Source organism: Schistocerca serialis, chromosome 4 (assembly GCF_023864345.2).
Source record: "Schistocerca serialis cubense isolate TAMUIC-IGC-003099 chromosome 4, iqSchSeri2.2, whole genome shotgun sequence".
Taxonomy (NCBI): Eukaryota; Metazoa; Arthropoda; class Insecta; order Orthoptera; family Acrididae; genus Schistocerca; species Schistocerca serialis.
Window position 1 is genome coordinate 674,924,184 of NC_064641.1, and position 22,507 is coordinate 674,946,690.

General features: G+C 40.3%; 1 protein-coding gene across 1 annotated transcript in view; it reads right to left on the reverse strand.

The window, feature by feature from the left end:
* LOC126473153 (phosphoinositide 3-kinase regulatory subunit 4) overlaps nucleotides 1-22,507 on the reverse strand; it is a 200,054-nt gene that overhangs the window by 84,053 nt on the left and 93,494 nt on the right. The window contains exons 12-13 of the mRNA XM_050100014.1: nucleotides 11,519-11,718; nucleotides 3,731-3,879 (exon numbers count right to left, since the gene is read on the reverse strand). Of these exons, the coding sequence (XP_049955971.1) occupies nucleotides 3,731-3,879; nucleotides 11,519-11,718 (349 nt within the window). The remainder of the gene's footprint in view (nucleotides 1-3,730; nucleotides 3,880-11,518; nucleotides 11,719-22,507) is intronic.

The window sequence follows — 22,507 nt, forward strand, 5'->3', positions numbered from 1 at the left end:
CTGTGAAGGAGAAGACTGTTTGCCTTTGTTTGGCTTCTTGGAACCTTTCCAGTTGGCAGAGGAAGACTCAGATGCTGGTTGGCTGGAGGGACGTAGGAAGTCTTCACGGGAGTATTCCTTCTGCCCTTCTCGGTCTGCCGGTTACATAACTGGTGACTTCGCCCCTTGAGGTACAAGTCTGGTGGCATGTTGCACAGCTGAAGGAGGAAATGGGGACACTATCAAGACATTGTGCAATTTGACAACTAGTGTGCTAAATTGCAGGTCACATATCTGCGTCACCATGTCCTTTCTGAAGCGAGATGTAGCAAGAACAGTACTGTAGGTGCCAGATGGTAGAACGCAGGGGTCCCGACTATCCAACAACTTGAAAGCGATCGGGTAAGGCACTTTTTTCCTTTACCCGGATCTCCTAGACAACCCAATCATCAAGATACATGGGACAATCGCAGCAGGAGGCAGCATGGTCGCCACTGTTGCAGTTGATGCAGTGGGGAGAAGGAGGCGGACAATCAACCTCATGAGCATCCTCACCACAGGTTACACATTTGGATAGGTGTAGACAGGACTCTCAAGTGTGGTTGTAATGATGACACTGATAGCAGCACATCAGGTTCGGAAGATATGGTCTGACTGTGATAACTTCATAACATGCTTTGATCTTTCACAGAAGACCCACTCTATCAAAAGAGAGAAAGAGAGTGCGTGTGGACACTAAGGAAGCATCTACTTTTTTCATCGCCCGATGGACTGCAATGACAGCCTGATCAGAGAGGTATGTTTGGATTTCTGCCTCTGTCAGTCCATTGAGCAGCGTAGTGTAGATAACACCATGGAAGTGTTCAAAGGGCCTTCACACGAACAGGATAGCCATGGAGGAGCGATGCTGCAAGCAGTTGTTGTGCTTGAGGATTAGAAGTAGTCTCCAAAAGCAAAGTGCCATTGCATAAACAAGAGCAGTATTTCACAGGGCCAGCAATTGCATCAACACCTTTCTGAGTAATAAACAGATTTACCATAGCAAAAGGACTGAGAGTCTTCAGTACGTGAAACCACGAGGAACTGTGGTGCAGCTGGGAGGGTCTCTGAATCACTAGCCTCATTCCGTTTATGTCTCATAGCCATTGACTGTGAAGATGATTGGTTCATTGCAAGAAAATCCCCCATAAGTGCCAGTGTCTCCAATGGTGCACTCCTTACAAACAGAGGTCCTCTTCAGAAGGGGGCGCACCCGCCTTAGGTGATTGTTTACACCTCAGGTCACACATCCTGAACACCTGACAGAGGGACCGATTGGCAATATGGGAAGGTAGCAGCTCAGGCAATCACCCCTCCCTGCGCCTGGCCTGTACCAAGGGGTATGTACGAAGCCTTCCTGTTGACCAGGGGCTAAGAATTACGCGTTACCCAGTCACCTGATCAGATGTGTGGGTTGGCCTTCAGGAGCACACAGGGAGGAAAGAGGAAAAGAGGAATCTCAAACCCCGAAGCAGAGGAAGGATAGGAGAAGGTAAACAAAGAAAGAAAAAATGAATGAAAAACAGTGGAGAGTATTCCGATATTGACTACCAAAAATGTACAATACATTTTCGAAAACAGCCCAGACATGTTCCCCAAGGGAGAGGAAAAGAACAGCAGGAAGACAGACATGCAGCATGGAAGGGAAAAAATGCTGCAAAAGCTGGGGCCCCATGGTAGCCAAGCACTACCCCACCAAATAGCGGCGAGCCCCTAGGGGGAGGGGGGGGGGGGGGGGCGAAAACAGTGCGATGAAACATCACAATAATGGGCTATGGTAATACATGAGCAATGCTAGTGCCTTTGGTAACAGCTTGACATCACCTGCACCACCTCTCCTTGGCTCATGAGCATTTCCTCTGAATCCTAGCTGACTGAAAATCCATGGCCTGGTCAGACAAGTCCTGATTTCAGCTAGTAAGAACTGATGGTAGGGTTCGATTCTGGTGCAGACCCCACAAAGCCATGGACCTAGGTTGTCAGCAAGGTACTGTCCAAAGCTGGTGGTGGCTCCATAATGGTGTGGGCTGTATTTACATGGAATAGACTGGATCCTCTGGTCCAACTAAACTGTTCATGGACAATAGTACAAAAAGGATAGGTTGCTACTCACCATATAGAGGACATGTTGAGTCACCGATTGGCACAACGAAAAGACTGTCAAACAAGTAGTCTATCCTGTTCGTAATATTGTCATTATTCCGTCCTGGATTTTCCACTGTTTGAACTGGTCACTGACTGGAAATGGTTATGTTTGGCTACTTGGAAACAATTTGAAGCCATTCATGGATTTCATGTTCCCAAACAACGATAACATTTTTATGATAACAATGCACCATGTCACAATTGTTCATAATTGGTTTGAAGAAAATTTTGGACAATTCAAATGATTTGACAACCTAGATCACAACATGAATCCCATTGAACTTTTATAGGACATAATCGATAGATCACTCCCTGACACCTCAGTGTCTTTAACATTAAATACCTCAAAAACTACACTTCATGCGAGGGCCTGTCTTCAGCCATGCACTTTAAATTTTGTCTTTCTAGCCATGTTACTGGCTTCTCTGTAACTGGCTGGGTTTAGTCTTTATTAGAGTTACCCTTCTTTGATATTTTCTCTGTTCAGTTCAGTTGGCCATGGCAGATACTCTTCTAAGCCCACATTAACAGTTGGGTTTTTTACACCATGCGGCCTGAGCCTCCAGTAAGCTGACCTAAGCTCTAGATCTCTTGTACTCACAGGCCTGCTAATCACTGCTCCTCAAAGGGTGCTAACATCTATTGATGATACTACAGATCTAGAGCAAGTGGGCCTGCTTGGCCCCACAGCTGTCAAAATATGTCCTCTTGGCTGTCACAACACTTGCTGATTCAGCTGCTAATGTTACAACAGAATGTACATGCATGGCCACATCTGTTTTTAAAGTTTGTCGTAACCATTACAGGGATGTACGTCTCACTCCTCACCTCCCAAATCACTGGACCAAACAATACAAAAAGTGTTTCTGGACATTATAATTAGAGGCCGGAAAATGCCTCAATGGGAAGTGGCAATGCCACAGATGTGGTTAGCTACCTCAAATATGATGAACTGGCTGAATGAATGTGTACACCTGGACAGATAATTTTCTAATATTATTTTTTTAAATTAATATTTTCATTCTTACTTTTCTTAAGTGCACTTCATTGTAGTTTAATATGGGGAAATATTAAATTTGGAAAAAATTATTATATTTGTTTTTATAGCTTTTCAAAATCAATCTTTTGTCTGCCTTGTACTGCAGCAAGTTCCTTGATTAAGCTTCTAGTCTATTTTACAAATATACCAACATAATATGTTTCATGATTAATAAAGATAAACACCTTTACATGAGAGTGTCAGGATTATAAATAATGATTACTGCATAAACCCCTATTCATATGTCTGAGGACTCCAAAACAGCCACAGAAACCAGGTAATAACCAACAAATTATATTACTTTATATTTATGGATCAGTGAATTTCACAGAACTTAAATTATAAAATTCAGGATGAATATTACAAAACACACACACACACACACACACACACACACACACACACACACACACACACACAGAGAGATATATATATATATATATATATATATATATATATATATATATATATATATATATATATATATATATATGCACAAACCATAAATATTTTATTATTTTGACTGACCTGCTGCAAAAGAGGAGTAAGAATGGGTGAACAGTGCCAGCCAACATATGCTGCAACTCCCACAATACAGTCAAAAAATGACCCTCGGAGATGTCTGTCTTCTTTGTCATTTAAGAATGTTATCATATGAGACAGCAACACATCATTAGCTGGAAAACATAACACAACACTGTGTAAGGACCACAAGTCAACGCTTCATGAACTAAATAAAGAGAACCTTATCAAATACCATAAGAGAAGAAATTCAATTTTTAATGGTTAATAATTCATATCCATAACCAGTGTAAACTCTAATTAGAATTGTGACAATGTTTAAAACCAGTTATGTGTATTTGGTAAAAATCAAACTATTTAATAACAGCTACAATTGGTATAAATCATTAAGATTGGCAATTTCACTGTGCATAAAGAAAAATATCAAAAATGTTACAATGGGTATTTTAGTTCTTAGGTACATTTCATAGTCCTAAATACAGAGATACATTATTATTCAATGTGTAACTGGAAACCGTGTGTAAACTGTACTTAAAATATTAGGAACAGGAAACACGCAACAAAACAATGTCGAACATCTCATGTAGACCACTGTCCATGATAGAAAAATATAGCGAGACAATTTTCACTAAAAAAGCACAACAACAAAGAAATTAACGTTTAATCTCTGGAACAAAATTAAATATGCTTCCCCATAGTCTCTCATAATGATATTAACCATATCCATCATCACACAAAGACCAGAATGTTTCAGTGACTTATGTGTTACCCATGTACCTGAGGTTCCACTGTACATAAACCAGCTTTTCAGTTGTAGCTGGAGACAGTCTGTTTCATAACGGGGTGTGAATTTATCTGTGAGCGGATGAGTTATGCTCACTTGCTGTTAAGGAAGGTAGTACATTCAAAATTATATCAGGAAGTGAAGATAGGGGTTGTTTAGTTCATAACCGTTTCCACCAAACATACAGAGAAACATGTTTTGCAGCAATCCATAAAGCATTCTGTTGGACAAAACCTTCGATTGCCCGAAATGGTGCCAAATGTCACATAACACCACCACTGTCATATCACAATACTTTGCTAACTGTCGTGATGAAGTCTAGAGGCTGTGTTTCCCCCTCTTGAATGAGCATTTCCCCTTTAAAATGGGGATCCAGCATATCTGTCACAACAGCTTTACGTGCATACTTGTGACTCAGGGCCACTGCACTTTAATGGAAGATTTGTCAACTGGAGAAAGTGTATTACATTCTTGGGGTACTGAGTCTACTTCCCTAGAAATGGTACCAAAGGATGCACATGCATCTGAAAGTACAGCATTATTGGCTTCTATCTTGCATTTGGCTTATGATATTGGTCACAAGACATGCCATGCTTCTTCAAATTGCTACCATGTTTTGTCTGCTAACACAGAAGTGTATTGTCACACTGCACAATTGGGCACACAACGGTTTGTAACATAGCCTCTTTATTCTTGAGTAAAGTGAGCAAACAAATCACAGTACCTGCCCAACAAACAGATGTACAATGGAATTTCTCTTTCCCCTGTTTTCAATAAAGCTTGGGGGCCATGGTGCTCCTTAAAGAATTTTACTATTTTCTTCATTAGATGAAAGCACTCTTCCAGCATTTTCAGTGTCATTGTATCCTTTATTATGAGAATATGCTGAAAAGTAATGCCTCTGAAATTTTTATTCTGTTCTCAATATCAGTTGAGGTATTATGTGTTACGCGTATTACTCGGTCAACTTTCCTGCTTTACTGACAAAGTTGTATGCCTCTGCCTTTAGAGGGCTCCGAACTGTAGCGTGTAACACGGTGGCATGTGGTTCAACTATGTCCGTGTATGGGAAACAGCATGCTGTAATTCAATTTATAATTGTCTAATCATTGAGCACCCTGCCGTTCAGCACAACAATGTCAGACCACACACAAGCATTAAGATATCTGAAACAAGCCAATGCCTTGGGTTCACCATCATCAGTCATTCTCTGTGCAGTTCTGACTTGGCCCCATCCAATTTTCATCTTTTTCCAAAATACCTTAGGGGACTTAATTTTGACAGTGATGAAGCAGTGCAAGAAGAGGTAAGGTTGTGGATTCGTCAACAAAGTAAAACATTCTAGTGACGGTATCAACAAACTCGTTTCTTGTTGGAGAAATATTTTCAGGGGCACAGTTGAGAAATACATTTGTGTTGTGAATAGGTATAAGTACAACACAACCAGTAGACTGAACACAACTTTATTCCACCAAAGCATTAACAATTTGAACACAATATTTAAGTGACATTCAGCAGGAACCAATTACATACACAAAGAGCTGCAGCAATACACATTGAGAATTGAGGCTGAGAATAGTTTGGCTGGCCTTAAATAGACTGAAGCCCGTGGTGTTCTCTGACACTGATCTCTCTCTCTCTCTCTCTCTCTCTCTCTCTCTCTCTCTCTCACACACACACACACACACACACACACACACACACACACACACACCTGAGGCATACTCTGCGGATGACAGAGCACTGCCACACGCAAGACCGTTTGAAACTACGCACATGCATCACTGCAATATGTAGACATGAAGAATAAAGATGTAGGAGGTTAGTGAAGTTTGTTTTATTTTAAAATCTTTAAGAGTTTTCCCATAAAAAATTCAAAGGCATCACTTTTCAGTGATACTACTTCTATCTCGTAGTAGTAGATTAAATATATGTGGTGTACAGCCTATATAAGATGTGTGTGTACATTGGTACTCTGCTATTTTCTACACAGCATGCATATTTCACACGTTGTCTGTGACCACTGCTATGAAAATCTCCACACATGTTTCACTAATAACTTCAACTAGTTGCGAAGTGAAATGTTTTGCAGTTTCCCTTTCCACACCAAGTTGCATAATTTTATAGAATACGGCTGTGGTGTTGTCACAATAAAGTTCATAATATTCTAGTTCTCTTCTAGGTTTTTCTGGATTAATTCATTCCATTCCAGTACTGCAGCTCCTGATTCATATGCTGTACATACTGCAGTGTGGTAAAGCAGATTGTGTGACAACTGGATGAAGAGAACCATTCCTACAATTCTTACAGGGTTTTACACAGATTAAAACAACACATTTATCATTTCAATGTGGTAAAGCAGATTGTGTGACAACTGGATGAAGAGAACCATTCCTACAATTCTTACAGGGTTTTACTCAGATTAAAACAACACATTTATCATTTCAATGATATTAAACTGTATTTTTAAATCTATGAGTCTCAACATTTCTTAGATATGAAATACTGCTAGATTTTTTCCTTACTCTATAGGACACAGAAAGTATTTCAAAAGTTCTTTTTCATTTTCAAGGGCAATTCAATTTCTTCTTTTAGTAGCTGAAAAATTCTTATAGCGGGAAGTGGGAAAGAATAAGCTGGAGCAGAATAAAATCCAAAACAAAAAGTAAAAACTTATTTCATCATATTTAAACTAAGTAAGCTTGGAAAACCTGTTTCAGAGTGGCCAGTATTTGATTAAAAACACTATCCTTCAAGAACATTGATTAAATATTTTAGGATCATCATACATCCTCACTCAGTGGCACATCTGCTACCTACATAAACAGGTATTCTCGGTTACACCTTTCTCTATACCAAATTATAGGTACTCACTCTGTCAAAGTACTATATCCTAGAGATATTTTAATTTTGTTAATAGTTCCCCCACCAATAACTTAACAGCACAAAAATTGATGAAGAGAAATCACATGCATGGACAAAGTCCTGTTCAAATTAAAGTTTTTCAGTTTACGGTGGACATATATTGAACAGGTCATATTCCTTGAATATTATCTACAAATAGTCCTGTTATTCTCTACTCCTGTTTCAAAAAGACATAACAACTGATCTGTAAATGTAATTTGAGGTGGTATTATCTACAGATACACAGTGTAGTAACTGAATAAGTGAAAGGGATGGCATTGATGGTCTCTACACAGCTGAATGTTGAATGTCCAGCTTTCCACTCAGAGTGTCGCACGTTTTATTCCAGGTTATGTTGTTGTTTTTTAAAATATTATTTAACGCTCATATTCTTTTTATTCCTTGGCATACACATTGTATAATATGAAACATAAGGATCAAATTGCCATGTAGTTATTATCCCACAGTTGATGAAATAGTGTTTTTGTTGGCAATTGTTAAAGAACACTTCCAGTGGCAGGTTTGATAAGACTGACAGCAACCTAGAATCTCTGTACGATATTGCAGTGCCGGCATTGTTCTGATGATGAGGCACTGCGGTGACCACATATGTTACTAAACACATCAGAATAATTCACAATTGCGAATAATAACCAACCAATGGACCACAGAATGATGGCATGTTTGAAAGAAATTTATCAGCATAAGTTGCTGTAATCACTTCTGCAGTCACAGAAAATTAGCCCTAATTAACAGAAGTTGCCCTGAAAACATTAATTTGAAGGATGTTGTCTACTGGTTTGCTGAAGTCAGGAACCATTTAAAACCAGAAACACTAAAACGTCTTGGGAAATTCTCTTATAAAAACATAGTGGAAACAAAAAAAATAATGGTAGCAACACTGATAAAATATCAGAAGAAAATGAACAGTTGTTAGATCTTGTTCAACACCTTTGTAGGTGCAAAAATGCAGATGGCAATGAAATGCAAATGTGGTTGATCCAGCACAATCAGTATGAAGTGACCGGCAGTGTTATTGTAGAAATGGTAAATAAAGAAAGTAGAAATTCTGGTGATGAAGAGGGAAACGTTGGTCCAAAGTGAGTCATAGTGATGGAACAGTGGCATTAGAATTAGCACTGCACTATCTGGAGCAATAAAATCTGGCTGCACTAACCAACATTATGCTTCTACAAAGATTGAGGGGGAGGGGGGGGGGGGGGGGGGGGGGGGGGGGTTATGCTGCTAAATACAGACGTTCTTCACAAAAATAAAAAACTATTGTTTTTTCCAAAAATTAAAAAATGTACAGAAGTAGAAGTTGCACAGTGCCTTTTTTTACAGTAAATGATTGAGGATCTACTAAAACATTATTTCCAAAACATGCTCTAAGTAATACATTAACTGATGACAGTTTTTCCCAAAGTACTGAGGTTTTACTGTATTTACTTCAATATCATTTTTACTATCTTGTGAATGAAGTTTTTGGAACAGCATGACCCATTGCATAGGTTGGGGATAGGTTAGATAGAAACAAATTGGATGTCATCTTGGTTTATGTGCTTGAAAAACAAAACTGCATTAACTGGTGTTTTCCTTTTTCGTAGTTGTGGACTACACAAAAATCTAGTTTAATTGATGCATTATATTAAAGCTCTTTCAAAAACATGCCTTCTTTTTGTTGATAGGTCATGCTAAATTATCAGGAAAATTCCTGTTGGTGACTTAAACTCTTACTGGAATCTCATTTGACTGACTTCACATCTAGCTCCATAGTTCTTTTTTTGAGATGTCAACTCTTACTTAAGGACTATGCACAATTCTCGGACTATACACAATTCGCAGAGTTGACAAAAAAGTAAAAATTCAATTTCAGCATTCAATAACTATCAGTTACCAATATTAGTAAACTGACGTCCTCAGATTTACAGCAGTTTTACACTGGAATGGAAAAATATCAAATTTCATGACATTCCATGTAAACAACCAATTTCGCATTATGTTGTTAAAAATCACAGGTTTTGTGTTATTTTTCCTCTTCAATTTATGCAAACTCTTCCCGCCCCTGGGCATCAATAGTGTCTGACATGTAGTATGTGACTGCCACAGCATATGACACACATTTTGGATGCAGCTGAATCCTTCAAAGGAGTACACAACAGTGTGCTTGCAATCTTGCAGTCACTGATTCTCAAAAGACACATAAGACTAACTGGAAAACACATCAGATTATAATAGAGGAGTGGAAAGTAAATAGGGGAAAAAACAGTCCAACTGCTGACGGATGACTCTCAGCTTGAGAGGAGCAGGGGGAGCAGGGGTAGCAGTGGGAGCAGTGGGAGCAGCGGGAGCAGTGAGAGGGAGAGGGAGAGGGAGAGGGAGAGGGAGAGGGTGGTGGTGGTGGTTAGTGTTTAACGTCCCATCGACAAGGGAGAGGAAGAGGGAGAGGGATGAGGAATGGCCAGGACATGAAAGCAAAAATAAATACAGTTGCCACACTTATATTATAATCCAAAATCAATTACTTAATAGTTTGGTAACTATTGTTTCATCCTGGGTTCCTCCAAAGTGCAAGCCAAAGATACCCATAAGAAATCAAACAATGGAAACTTCAGGTAGGAATATCAGCATTGTAGGAAAAGATAGATTGCAACTTACCATAAAGATGACATATTAAGTTGCAGACATGCACAATAAGACATCACACGTGAGCTTTTTGCCACGGCGTGGAAAAGAGAAACAAACACCATTTTTTTCATTGTTGATGCCCAGAAGAAGCTCGAACATAACACCACCATATGAGATGACCAATGTAGGAAATGGAATAAGTGACGTCATGGTAAATCTTAATAATAAAATATAAAGGATAAAATCAAAATTTAAGTTTGCACGATTTCAAACCATAGAGCTTGGTCTGATTTGCTCATCTGGTTACATAGCTACTTTATTGTAACGTGCTGCAGAGACTGACAGTTAAATGTGATATAACATCCCTATAAATGCATTGTTTGTTCTATGATAGTTAATGACAGCACACACTTAACGGTCAGGCACCTACCGGCAGCACTGCATTTAGAATCCCATCAGTTAAATAGTAATCTTTGGAAAATATGTGACATTGTTCTCTCAAAGCCCTGTTGGGTAAATCTAGCAAACCCAAATATTGAAGGTAGTGCATGCTGCCATCACTGTTTATTGCATGTAGGGATTGTGAGAATAAGAAAATAGAGATTAGAATGTGTACAGAGATACATACAAAGTCATTTTTCCCTACCTCAAAAGATGAATGGGAAAAACACCCTAACACTGGCATGAAGCTTGCAGAGTGTATATGTAGACCAGATATAGGTTTATGAGTCATGTCCCAAGCTCAATAGACCCTCCATGACTGCCTCCTGCAGAGGAGCTAAAGGTGTTGGTATCAGAGAGGCTTGGCCAAATACTGTGCTTCTGAATGCAGAACATCATCCCATGATCATGAGCTAGTGAACACATGATGAAAAACCTGTATTGAAATACTGTTCAGCTGATACAAAAAACTGGTTTTCCAAGGTCATTGAACATAATTTGGAGGCTGGGCTACAAAGCAAATGTGCAGCTAATAAAGGAGGACCTTTATTACAAACATTGAATCTACCAACTCAATTGCAACTGGTGAACACAATTTTTTTCAACATCCCACTATTTTTGACAGGAAATAATGGTCTGGTAAAAATATATTGGCTATAAGGTGCCCATTTTAAACTCAAATATATCAAGTCTTCTTGCTGTGGTCACCTGTTTGTCACAGTATAAGTTTGTATTTTTCAATGTGGATTTGAAAATCTTCACAGAACATATCGTTGCCTAGATGCTGCCACCATATTTATGTCACGTGTAATGTAATGAAATCAATGCAATAACAATATCCCAAGAGAATATAGTATTTCCTGATGGGCTAATCTCCAGTACATATAACAGCAACATTGTGATTTGCGGAGAAAATGTGAGAGAAAGTATTTATAGGCAAATGTTCCTAAATAAGACAATCTCCTTTGTTTTGACTAGCCAATCCACAAGATCTAGCAACATGTAGCAGTTACATTCATGAAGAAATTATAGCTCACCTTTTTGTTTACCAAAGAAAACACATAATTTGGTTATGCCATTTTCCATCAATGTCTGCTTCACCAAATTTTGAGGGTCAGTGAGAAGATTAGCAACAGTTTGTTGAATCATTTCATGCAATGTCTGCAGCTCAGTTTCATAGCTTGGACGTGGTGCTTCACCATGAGGTGAAGACGATATCTGCGTATGTTCCAGGTACCTAGCAAGAAAAACATCAACAGAATATGTACTTTAATATATACAGCCATTGCATAAAGTTATCTTCAGATTATAAAAACTGCAGCATGAAAACACTAATGAACAACAACTAATAGTTCAAAATTAAAACTTTATTTCAAAAATGTTATCTATGAATTTAATTTTTTCAGTAGAATGCAATCATCAAACAACAAATCATAAATAGAAGGTTTACAAACCTTTGCTAACCAGGTCCATGATATATTTTTTATTAGTAATGGTGTAATTTCATGTCAAAGTGCACAAACACATGCCATCATGTAAACATTAAATCACAAAGGACAAAATAACGAGAGGTCAGTATGAAAGAGAAAAGGAAAAAAGATGATACACTGTGTCTCACAAAAGATACCTGGGAGGGGCCCCACAGGTTATAGAGCACATTTGCTGGTTGTTGAAACTGCGACTGGCAGTTGCCGTTATGCTTCATTCTCGGACACCAATACTTTGCACGTGCCCTCTGCTCTTTTTTTTTTTTTTATATAAGCACTTCAAATATTGATGCTAAATGTCATTATTGCAACTGCACCGAGTCCGGAGCTTTCCCTGTCCATATGTCACTGGGCTAGGTTCTGAGACAGAAACACCGTGCGTGTGTCTTCTACACTGTACGACTGAGTGTTTGGGTGTTTTGTTTTGAGTTTACTGTCGAGTTTCCATTTGGTATGGTATACACAAAGGATCATTGAGTATTTCTTGTGTTGAACTATGCCAAAACAGAATTGTATGTGGAATGTCAGCTTGAATTCATACGAAAATTTCCCAGTGTGTATGTTCCTAGTGATTCTACAATATGTAGATTAGTAAAGAAATTTCAATAGACTGGATGTGTGTTACACAAACAAAGGCCTATAGAACCTAGTGTTTTAACCGAAAATAAATTAGACAAGATGCGGGAAGCCTTGGAGAGAAGTCTGAGAAAATCTCTGTGCCATTTGGCATTTCAGACTGGTGGGTCAAGAACACCTATTCACAGAGCTGTGCAGAAACTGAAATTGAAACCATACAAAATAACGACAGTGCATCAACAGAGTAGCTCTGATACAGTTGCTCGACGTCATTATTGCAACTGGCTATTACAGGCTGTGCACAATGGGGAAGTTGATCCTGAGATTCTTTTCCTCTGATGAAGCATGGTTGCATTTGTCATGGAACAAATATTCTCAGAAAAATTTACACTGGAGCTCTGAAAATCATTATGAATTACATCAACAACCTCTGCATTATGTGAAAACAGGAGTGTGATATGCAATTAGTGGAAGATGAGTAACTGGAACAATCTTTCACCGTGAAACAATACATTCTGACAGGTATCAGAACAATATACTGCATTTTTTTTTTTTCTTTTTTAGAACTAACATCTAACAGAAAGATGTACATTTATTTCATATAGGATAATGCAACACCACACATTGCCAATATGACAGCAATATGAAGTGTTCCTGACGATAGGGTAGTTGTCTGGCATCCTCATTCTCCAGATATAAATCTGTGAGAATGTTAAAACATAAAATGTATGCAACCAATCCGCACATGCTCAAAGTGTTGGAAGACAGGGTTCAGCTAGTCATTGCCCAGATTGCGAGTGTTTGCAAATGTGTTCAGGAGATGTCAGGCTGCTCTTACCACAGGAAGGGGGGGGGGGGGGGGGCATCATTTTGAGCACCTACTGTAAATAAAGGTAAGCTTAAGTTAATCAGATGGCAATGTTGTTTACGCCAAACTCTGGGGAAGCGCACACATAGCCAACTACTGGCAGATTAGTGTCCGAGAGTTGGGCACGGCGGTGGGCGGTGGATGCAGAGGCGGCAGCCAGTGGCTATGCCATGCTACCCACGGACCCCTCCTAGACGTCTTTCATGAGACACCCAGTATTTTTGATAAATATAGCTGGCTGGTCACTACAGAAAACTTGGTGAGCCAGCTACGTATTATGCACAATAAATAAAGCATAGCTGTCAGTATTAAATCCTACAACACTTTTAAGACAGAATGGATACACTTATTGTTCACGGACTACTCTCTCCAAAGACAGCTGATATTCATGTTGATGGGCTGGGTGCCTACATTTACATACTGCTCAAACATTCCAAGTATGTCTATTTGTTTATTAGGCATACGTACTGGGCTTGACCAAACTGTTGTATGTAGTATATCTGCAAGATATACACCAGTTTCTTGCACTTTTCAAGCCAATGTGTGCATGTTGGGTTCTGAAACAGCTTGCTTGTGATATGCCTTCTTGCAGATTATCACATTGAAGTTTCATGAATGCCTCTGTAGTTTTCTTCCAGCAAGAACATAAATCCATCACAAATTATGTCTAGTTGGTCTATGAGGTTATTTATTTATTTATTCCGTCATACCAAGATAATACTGATTCCAGACAGATGAGCTGTACTTTACAATGGCTCACAAGAGCATGCTGGAAGTTACTTGCTGTATGGGAAGCTACACCTCTCTTGAACACTCCTAATACATTGCAAATAGGCATATGCATTTCACATAACGTGTTTCTTGTTAAAGTTGCATTTTACATCATTCTGACTGGTTACACCAAAGCATTCAAGTGATTTCACTGACTGATGCAAACAGAACAATCCAAATTACTTCCCAAAGCATGTGTGCATCATGCCTCAGTTCAAACAGATCCAGTTAATGACCAAGCACTGATCTTTGGCCAATTTGTTAAATGTTACCACAGCTCTCATAAGAGATCACCTCTTTCTAAACAATAGCATTGTCTGCAAACAATTCTACCTGCCAGGAAGAGCTTGATCTAGTCATAAATGTGACTGAACATTCTTTAATTTTGTACCTTATTCATTAACCAGAAGTATGCAACAATATCAAAAGACATATGAAAGTCAGGAAACAGGGCAATAGCTTGAGCATCCTTCACATGACTGTTCCTTGTTCTTTTCCCCCCACAACAGTGCTGCAATTTTTATTTACAGTCATACAAACAGAGTTACAAAAACCAATTACGCAATTTGGAAAATTTCCTAGACATTGTAAGGCAGCCCCCAGAATGATAACCAGACCAGAAACAAATGTAAAGGATGTATAAATTTCATCTCCAACTGACAAGTCCAGCAACTGACTGGCAATACAGTTATAAATAAGCACCAAATGGTGGGACAATGTAAACAAAATGCTGGAATAATGTGTAGGTGTCAACAGACCAAGTTCATGCTTCATACTCATTGTCTTTTCATTTATTTATACTGTAGCACCAAAGATTTGGGACAATCTCATATTAAAAACTTCCTGTACTGAACAAATGTTCCAAAAAAGTTTAGGCTCTCCTTCAATATCATACAATCTTTTTGTTTCCTATGAATGCACAATGTTGAAAGATCCTTCATAATATTTTATTTTTGCACTTTCAAGTCTCAGTTGTTTCTCACTTGTAGATATTCTTCTGTTAAAAAAAGGAATGGCATAGAGATCAAGGTTGTTATTCATAATATTCTACAGCCATATGCTGCAAACCTCTGTGAAGTGGACAGAAGAAGTTACTTCCCTCATTAACATAGTGTTTCCTCCTGTTGCACTCACTTAAAGAGTGAGGAAAGAATGATTTCGTAAATGGCACTGTGCTTGCAGCAATTACTCCATCCCTCTATCAGATTCTTTTTTCAAAATTTCTGTCATTCTCTCCCAGAGCCAGTCAATCCTGTTACCATTTGTTCCGTACTTCTTTCTGTAAGTCCAATCTCCCCCATTAGACCGATCTGGTATGAGTCCTACACATTTCAGAAATATTCTAGAATGAGTCCCATGAGTGTCTTGTACACAGTTCCTCTGGGGATTTGCTGCATTCTCCCACTATCCCATCAATGAATCATAGTCTGCCAACTGCTTTACTTATGACTGAGCCTATGTGATCGCTCAATTTTATATAATCACAAATTGTCAAACACCTTTATCTTTATGAGTTGACTGATCTCAGCTGTGTATATTGGCATTATAGTCAAAGAATTATATGTTTTTCAGTTTTGTGAGGCACAAAATTTAAATGTCTGAATATCTAATGCAAGTTACCAAACTTTGCATCATTTTGAAATCTTTTCATGATCTGACTGAATATTTGTGTAACTTTTTTCAGATAGTAGTTCATTATAAATAACTGCATCATCTGCAGGAAGTCTGCAAAGCCATTAATACACAACATGAAAACAAGGATCCTAACACACTTTCCTGTAGCCTGCCTTAAGATATTCACTCATCTCTTGATGGTTCTTCATTCATTCATTCTGAGGCTAAGACACTTCAATACATTCAGTGTCTTCTGGGCCCTTGCCTTAAGGTCCTTTATGTGTGGTAACAAGGACAGTTTGAAGTCAAAAATAAGGCCTAGAAACCTCACATAGTATTTAAAATGAATAATGGTGTCCCACATTTGCAAGTTAGATAAATAAGAATTACAATGAGAATGATTAAACTGCATGGGACTCCTTATTGTGAACATGATACTATAAATAGTTATGGCAGAGAGGGTGACCAGCATTCTTCTGCACAAAAGTATCTGACAGCGCATTACCAACTCTGTATCAAAAAACGTGTCCTGAGGAGAAGGACCAAATGAAGATGGGGAGGCGGCCACGAAAGCCCCATTGGTGTAACTGACTGAGAATACTCCGCCTCCAAGTGATGTCATATGCCTTACTGAAGACAAAAGAATAACCCCCCCCCCCCTCCCCCCACAATTCTTTTTTTTGTAGAAAAACCTGCTGAGTTTCCACCTCTAGCAGGATCAGGTTGTCTACAGTTGATCGACATCTCCTGAATCCTCAATGACAGTAGTTAAAGAACTCCCTGGTCTCTGATATCCAGACCAGGCGATGGCTGTCCATGCACTCTAGGGTCTCTCCTACGCAGTTCATAAAGGCAAGGCTCTGATAAGTACTGCGACACATTCAGTCCTTTCCAGGTTTGAGGAGAGGTATCAAAATTGCCTCCCACCATGAGTTGGGGAATTGGCCTGTCAGCCGTACTGAATTAAAACATTATTGCTGTACTGAATTAGAACTTTGTAAGAGAATTTCCCTGGACACGATTTCCAAATGCCGCAGCATGCGGTATTGGATTTGGTCATGACTAGGTGCTGTATCACGAGTATCACACAGTGCTGAGTACAGCTCCCACATGGACAATGGGCAGCTTTACGACTCTAAACTGGTGGACCAGAAGTCCAACTCAACCTTCTCGATGGTGGAATGGTAAGGATGGAACACTGGATCATGGCTGGCAGTGGCAGTAGTCTGTACAAAATGTTCTGCCATTTTCTGTGCAGTGTCTTCAGTAGTTGTTTGGAGACACCCCCATTTCACCAATGCCACTTTAGATAACTAACTGCCTTTACTATAAATCCTTCTTACAGCTTCCCATACTGCTGCAGAACAAGTGGAACAGTTGATGGAGTCCAAGAATGCTTGCAATGACCTTTTATTGCTCTTCTTGACAATACATCAAGCCTTCGCCCTCAGTAATTGAAAGTTTGCAAGATTTTCCGCTGTTGCATGGCATTTAACCGCTGAAGAGCCACATGCCTGAGCCAGATTACTAAATAACACACCACAGTCCACTGAGGGATAGACTGCCTCCTAAGAGACCTGAGGTGGAGAAGTCAGCAGCATGGTGCATCACTCATATGATGTGGTCCACCCACTCTGTCGTGGCATTCAAACTCAGCCAGTCCCTGAACAGCATCCAGTTGGCTCTGCTGATCATCCACTGTGGATGCAGAGGTAAACAGCGATCCTCCAACACACATGAACTTCAACTGCAACCGCCTGTAGGTCAGTAGCCAGGGGGAGAGAAGATGAGTGGTGCGCCTTATTGCCAAACACAATGACCCTCCATTGGCCCTTTCCCCAGACAGGTCTTCCTTTTGATAGACCACATAACTCTGCAGTACAGGAGCTTTAGACGTTTTAAAATGTGTTTCCTGCAAATGTAAGCACAGGAGGTGCTCCTGTGCTGGGAGTTTCAGTTCCCCCATAAGTGTCCTCAACCTATAAATGTTTGACTCTAGTATGGGAGCCATCTATCATGGAGGTAGAACTTCAACCTGTCTTTCCACCTGGGAGGGGAGCCCACAATGAGGGGAGGCTCAGTCTTAGGGTGAGATGATTGCCGAAGTCCGACATCAAGGTGCATCTTCTCTGAAGACGAATCAAGATGCATCAGGGAGAATGATGCCGAGACTGTCACACTGTTTGCACTTGACACTTTTCCTTTGATTTTTTGTCCTGGGTAGGCTTCAGCACCACAATTGCCACTCTGGTAGTGGCTGCACTAGACGGCAAGCCAACCTGAACCTTTGCAGAGGCAGGGAGCTCCATAACAGCACTAACAACAGCCTTTCCGATGTTCAGGGGCAAGGTATGGGCTTCAAATAATTTCTGCAGCACAAGTGCACTGACAAACACAGGTACTTGTGCTGACACTAGCAACTTCAGTTTGTGCAGCAGCATCCGTTTGCTACACCAGCTGTTTAAGAGCTGAAGCAAAGGAGGCAGCGAATGTGCGTGGCTGCATTACCTTAAAGATCTTTTTGTCTCCATCATAAGGGATGCGCTTTGTCATTTTTATCTCTTGTATCTTTCTTTCTTCAAGGAAGGCATTAAGGCATTATAGTCCCTATTCCAGACATGGTGATTCCCAGACCAATTTACACACTTTGGTGAAAATGAGCAACCAATTCCTTTGTGGGTGGCCTTACTGCAAGTCCCACAAATGGCTTCTGCCTCACAACCAAGAGTAATGTGCACAAAGCACTGGCATTTAAAACAGTGCACTGGGATGGGGAAATAGGGCCACATCCTGAGGCAAGGGAAACCTGCCTTAACATACTCTAGAGGTTTCATGCTGTTGAAAGTGGGTACAAATGAGTATGATTTGATCAGATCACAATCCATCCTTTACATTAGATTTTGCACATCAACAATGCCTTCTTTGGCACACTCTGCTTTCAGTTCCTCAGTTGGGAATCTCAACCAGATCTCTGCACAATACAACAACTTCACTGTAGTTCGAGGTGTTGTGGAGTTCAGTTTCGATTGCATACTCCCTGAGGCACTGAGCTTTCCAGAGGTTCTTTAATTGCTGGGAACTAGACGTTTCTACCATCAGGGTCCTATTTCATACACACTTGACAGATTTTAAAGTTCCAGCAAGGTCTTCTAAACCTTTTTGGAAATAGAAAGGTGAAACTGTCTCAGAGTTGCCCTCTTTAAAATTTAACTATTAGAAACACATTCTGACCACCATCATGTGTTCTGTTACTAAATATTGAAAGACTGTGTAATTCCAAAGTTTGGAGCCCTCTTCTTAGCTCAGGTGTTGGTACCTACCAGCTGCCCATTCACTGTGCTGGGAGGAGTACCATCTTGGTCCCAGGAGCAGCTAGGGAAATAAGGGGGCACTCAGACAGAGCTCTGCATGCTTGAGTAAGCCTTATACAACTGAGGTGTGATCATTTCCTCAGAGGATGCCTGCTAATGACTGTTCCATCTCAACAGCCAAGCATCTCACTCACATGCACAACACACTATGTGATTGGGATTTTTTTATAGAGGTTTCTACCACTCTCATGATCCAAGTGGTCAAGCCAAGATCCCCATTCCCTGTGACACACAATATTTCACTCCCATGATGCACAATGGTCACTGAAGCATGCCCAGAGCTTATCAGAGGACCAGTGGTGCTTAGCAGTCTCCAGCTCAGGAACCCTATAGTCACCAAGCAAACGAATACCAAGCCCCTGAAGGCAGCAGGAAGTTACAAGTTTAGTTTTTTGTGTGGTTTTCATAGTTTAATTCTTAAATTCTGTGTGCATTTCGTATTTAAGAGGTGAAATCTTGCATTTTAGTAATTGTAACATGTAGATCCCCCAGTCTGCAGCACAGTTGTCATTTCTCTTGAATGGCCAGCTACACAGGTCAGTAAGGCAATAGCCTCCATTGGTGACAAGTCAGGAAAATAGGAAGTTGCATATTTAGGTTTCTCAACATGCTTTTGTAGTTTACTCCTCAAGTTAGTTGTACTCCAGTGGATAGTACGTGTGCATGGTGCTGGTCGAAGTTCCCAACCAGCTGAATGTGCTTTTGGCTACTGTCAGTCATATTCAGGCTGCTGCCTCTGATCGCAGGAGTGTTGCAGAATCTGGTGTGTTGCATGGGACACATTAGGTGTTGCTTGTTTCGCCCATGGGCTTTGCTCCCAAGGCACTGATGCAACAGATCCATCCTCAGCACAGGGTGACTGGTGGATGCTAACATGTTCACATTGCTTGAGGTGGAGGGTCAATGTGGCTGGCTGTCTGACCTCGTCCATTCACTCTGTGAATGCTAGGTGCATTATGTAGCCCCTTGGAGAAATAGCACCCAGGGATAGAAAGAAAGCCAATGTGCACTCGATATGTCTGCCTGCAGGAGGGGGAGGGGGGGAGGTTTCACTTAAGGATGGCCACTGCATGGTTATCAAGTGTGTAGAGTGCAGTCATTTACAAGTTGTGGCCAAATGATTCCTCTAGCTTGAGTCCTGGGGACATTATCAGTTCATAAGGACAACTGGTGGAAGTGGAAGACTGCTGGCCTCATGTGTGGGGTGCAAGCACAGCTTACAACTTGCAGCATCGTTCCCAGCGTTCATCTGAGTCTTTTGCTTTGGTGTCAAGTTAAGGGTCTCAACCAAAGTCTCAATCAAATCTGTGAGGGTCTTGGCTACATATTTCTGGACCTGCATTATGAGGTGGAGAATTGTAGAACTCCCCTTGATAGGTCAGGGGTGCACTACACTAAGAAAGCAGCCACACAAGTAGCAGAGCCCTTGTGAGTGCACATAGGGGTTTATTAGACTAGGCGGTAGTTTGAGGTTCTCTGATAAACACTCACCAGGTGACATGAAGATAGAGAAATCAAATTGCATTCAGGGTAAAGACACTTTGACACTCAAAATTTTATCAATAAATTGTCGAAGTATTCATAAAGAAGTTCTTGCATCTACTCCCACCAACATATGTTTTGCATAAGGACCACAAAAATAAGAGAAATTAGGACAGTATGGAGGCATATAGAATGTCATTTCTCCCCTACTCTATTTACGGATTGAACAGGAAAGGAAATGACTAGTAGTGGTACAAGGGACTCTCCACCCTGCATCATGTGACGGCTTATGGAGTATGTATGCAGATGTGGATGTAGATGTAGAGTACTATTCGTAAGACTGATCTGGGATTCCATCCACACCTGGCGACTTATTAGTTTTCAACTCTTTCAGTTGCTTCTCTACACCAGGGATGCCTATTACTATGTCCTCCATACAGGTGTATGTGCAATTGTGAAACAAAGGTATGTTTGCACAATCTTTCTGCATGAATGATTTCTTAAATGAGAAATTTACAACTTCAGCTTTCCTTTTGCAGCCTTCTACTGCCACACTACAACTGGTCAGTGCGTGATTGGATAGAAGCCTGTGATCCACTTTGGTATTTGTCATGCGACCAGAACTTTCTTAGATTCTCGGCAAGATCTTCTGCTAAGATATGATGGTGGTAGTTGCATGCTTTATGCATTGATCTTTTCACAGGTGCATTAACTTGTACTAACTTCTTCATGTCATCATTTGATACGTGGTTTTGAGAGTGCTACAGTCTCTACTTCCTCGGCATTTTCCAAATTTTGTTATTAAACCATTACATATCTTTTTGTTCTTAATCCATGTACTTGGCACATAATTCTCCAGAGTGCAATTCACAAGCTGTTTAAAATTGGCTCATAATTCTTCCATGTCCATCACAATGGAGCTAAGTGATGTTCATTCACTTATCCTAACAACTGCTTATCTGCTCTCTCTATCAAAAATACTCTCCTAGCCTAATTGACGGATTATTAATTTTAGTAACCATTGCGCTATTGTGACATGCTCAACAATCCCTGTCTCTCTACTGACACCATCAATAAGGTCAGGCCTATTTCTAACTACAAGATCGAATACATATGGGCTATCAAACTAGCCACTCAAGACAGTTTTCAGAAAACGTGTTCAAAAGTACTTCACAAGTGTGCCTGTCCATACCACCTGCAATGAGTCCATAGATGTTCCAGTCAAAATTCAGCAGGTTAAAGGGTGTGGGTGGTGGGGTAGTGTTTAACGTCTCGTCGACAACGAGGTCATTAGAGACGGAGCGCAAGCTCGGGTTAGGGAAGGATTGGGAAGGAAATCGGCCGTGCCCTTTCAAAGGAACCATCCCGGCATTTGCCTGAAACGATTTAGGGAAATCACGGAAAACCTAAATCAGGATGGCCGGAGACGGGATTGAACCGTCGTCCTCCCGAATGGGAGTCCAGTGTGCTAACCACTGCGCCACCTTACTCGGTAGTAGGTTAAAGTCACCTCCAACTAATATGCTGCTATCTGAATATTTCTGCACTGCTGGGTGTAGTTTTTCATAGTGGAGTCAGGGGGGGTTGACAAAAATGTCCAGTAATTAACTTGTGTTCACTTAGACTTGTTTACAGGTAACTTCACAGCCAGTCAATTTTACCCTTGATAGATAAAATAGTTTTGTTGAAAGCAATGAACATCCGCCCTTCAGTGGCATATTCCCTGCCTCACTAAATATTTCAGAGATTTCTACTAAGGGTTTCAGCCAGCTCTCAGCTCCAAGAATAATTTGAGCTGACAGCTTTCCTGGAGATTGGTGAATTCAGGAATTTGTTACAAATACTTCAACAATTTAC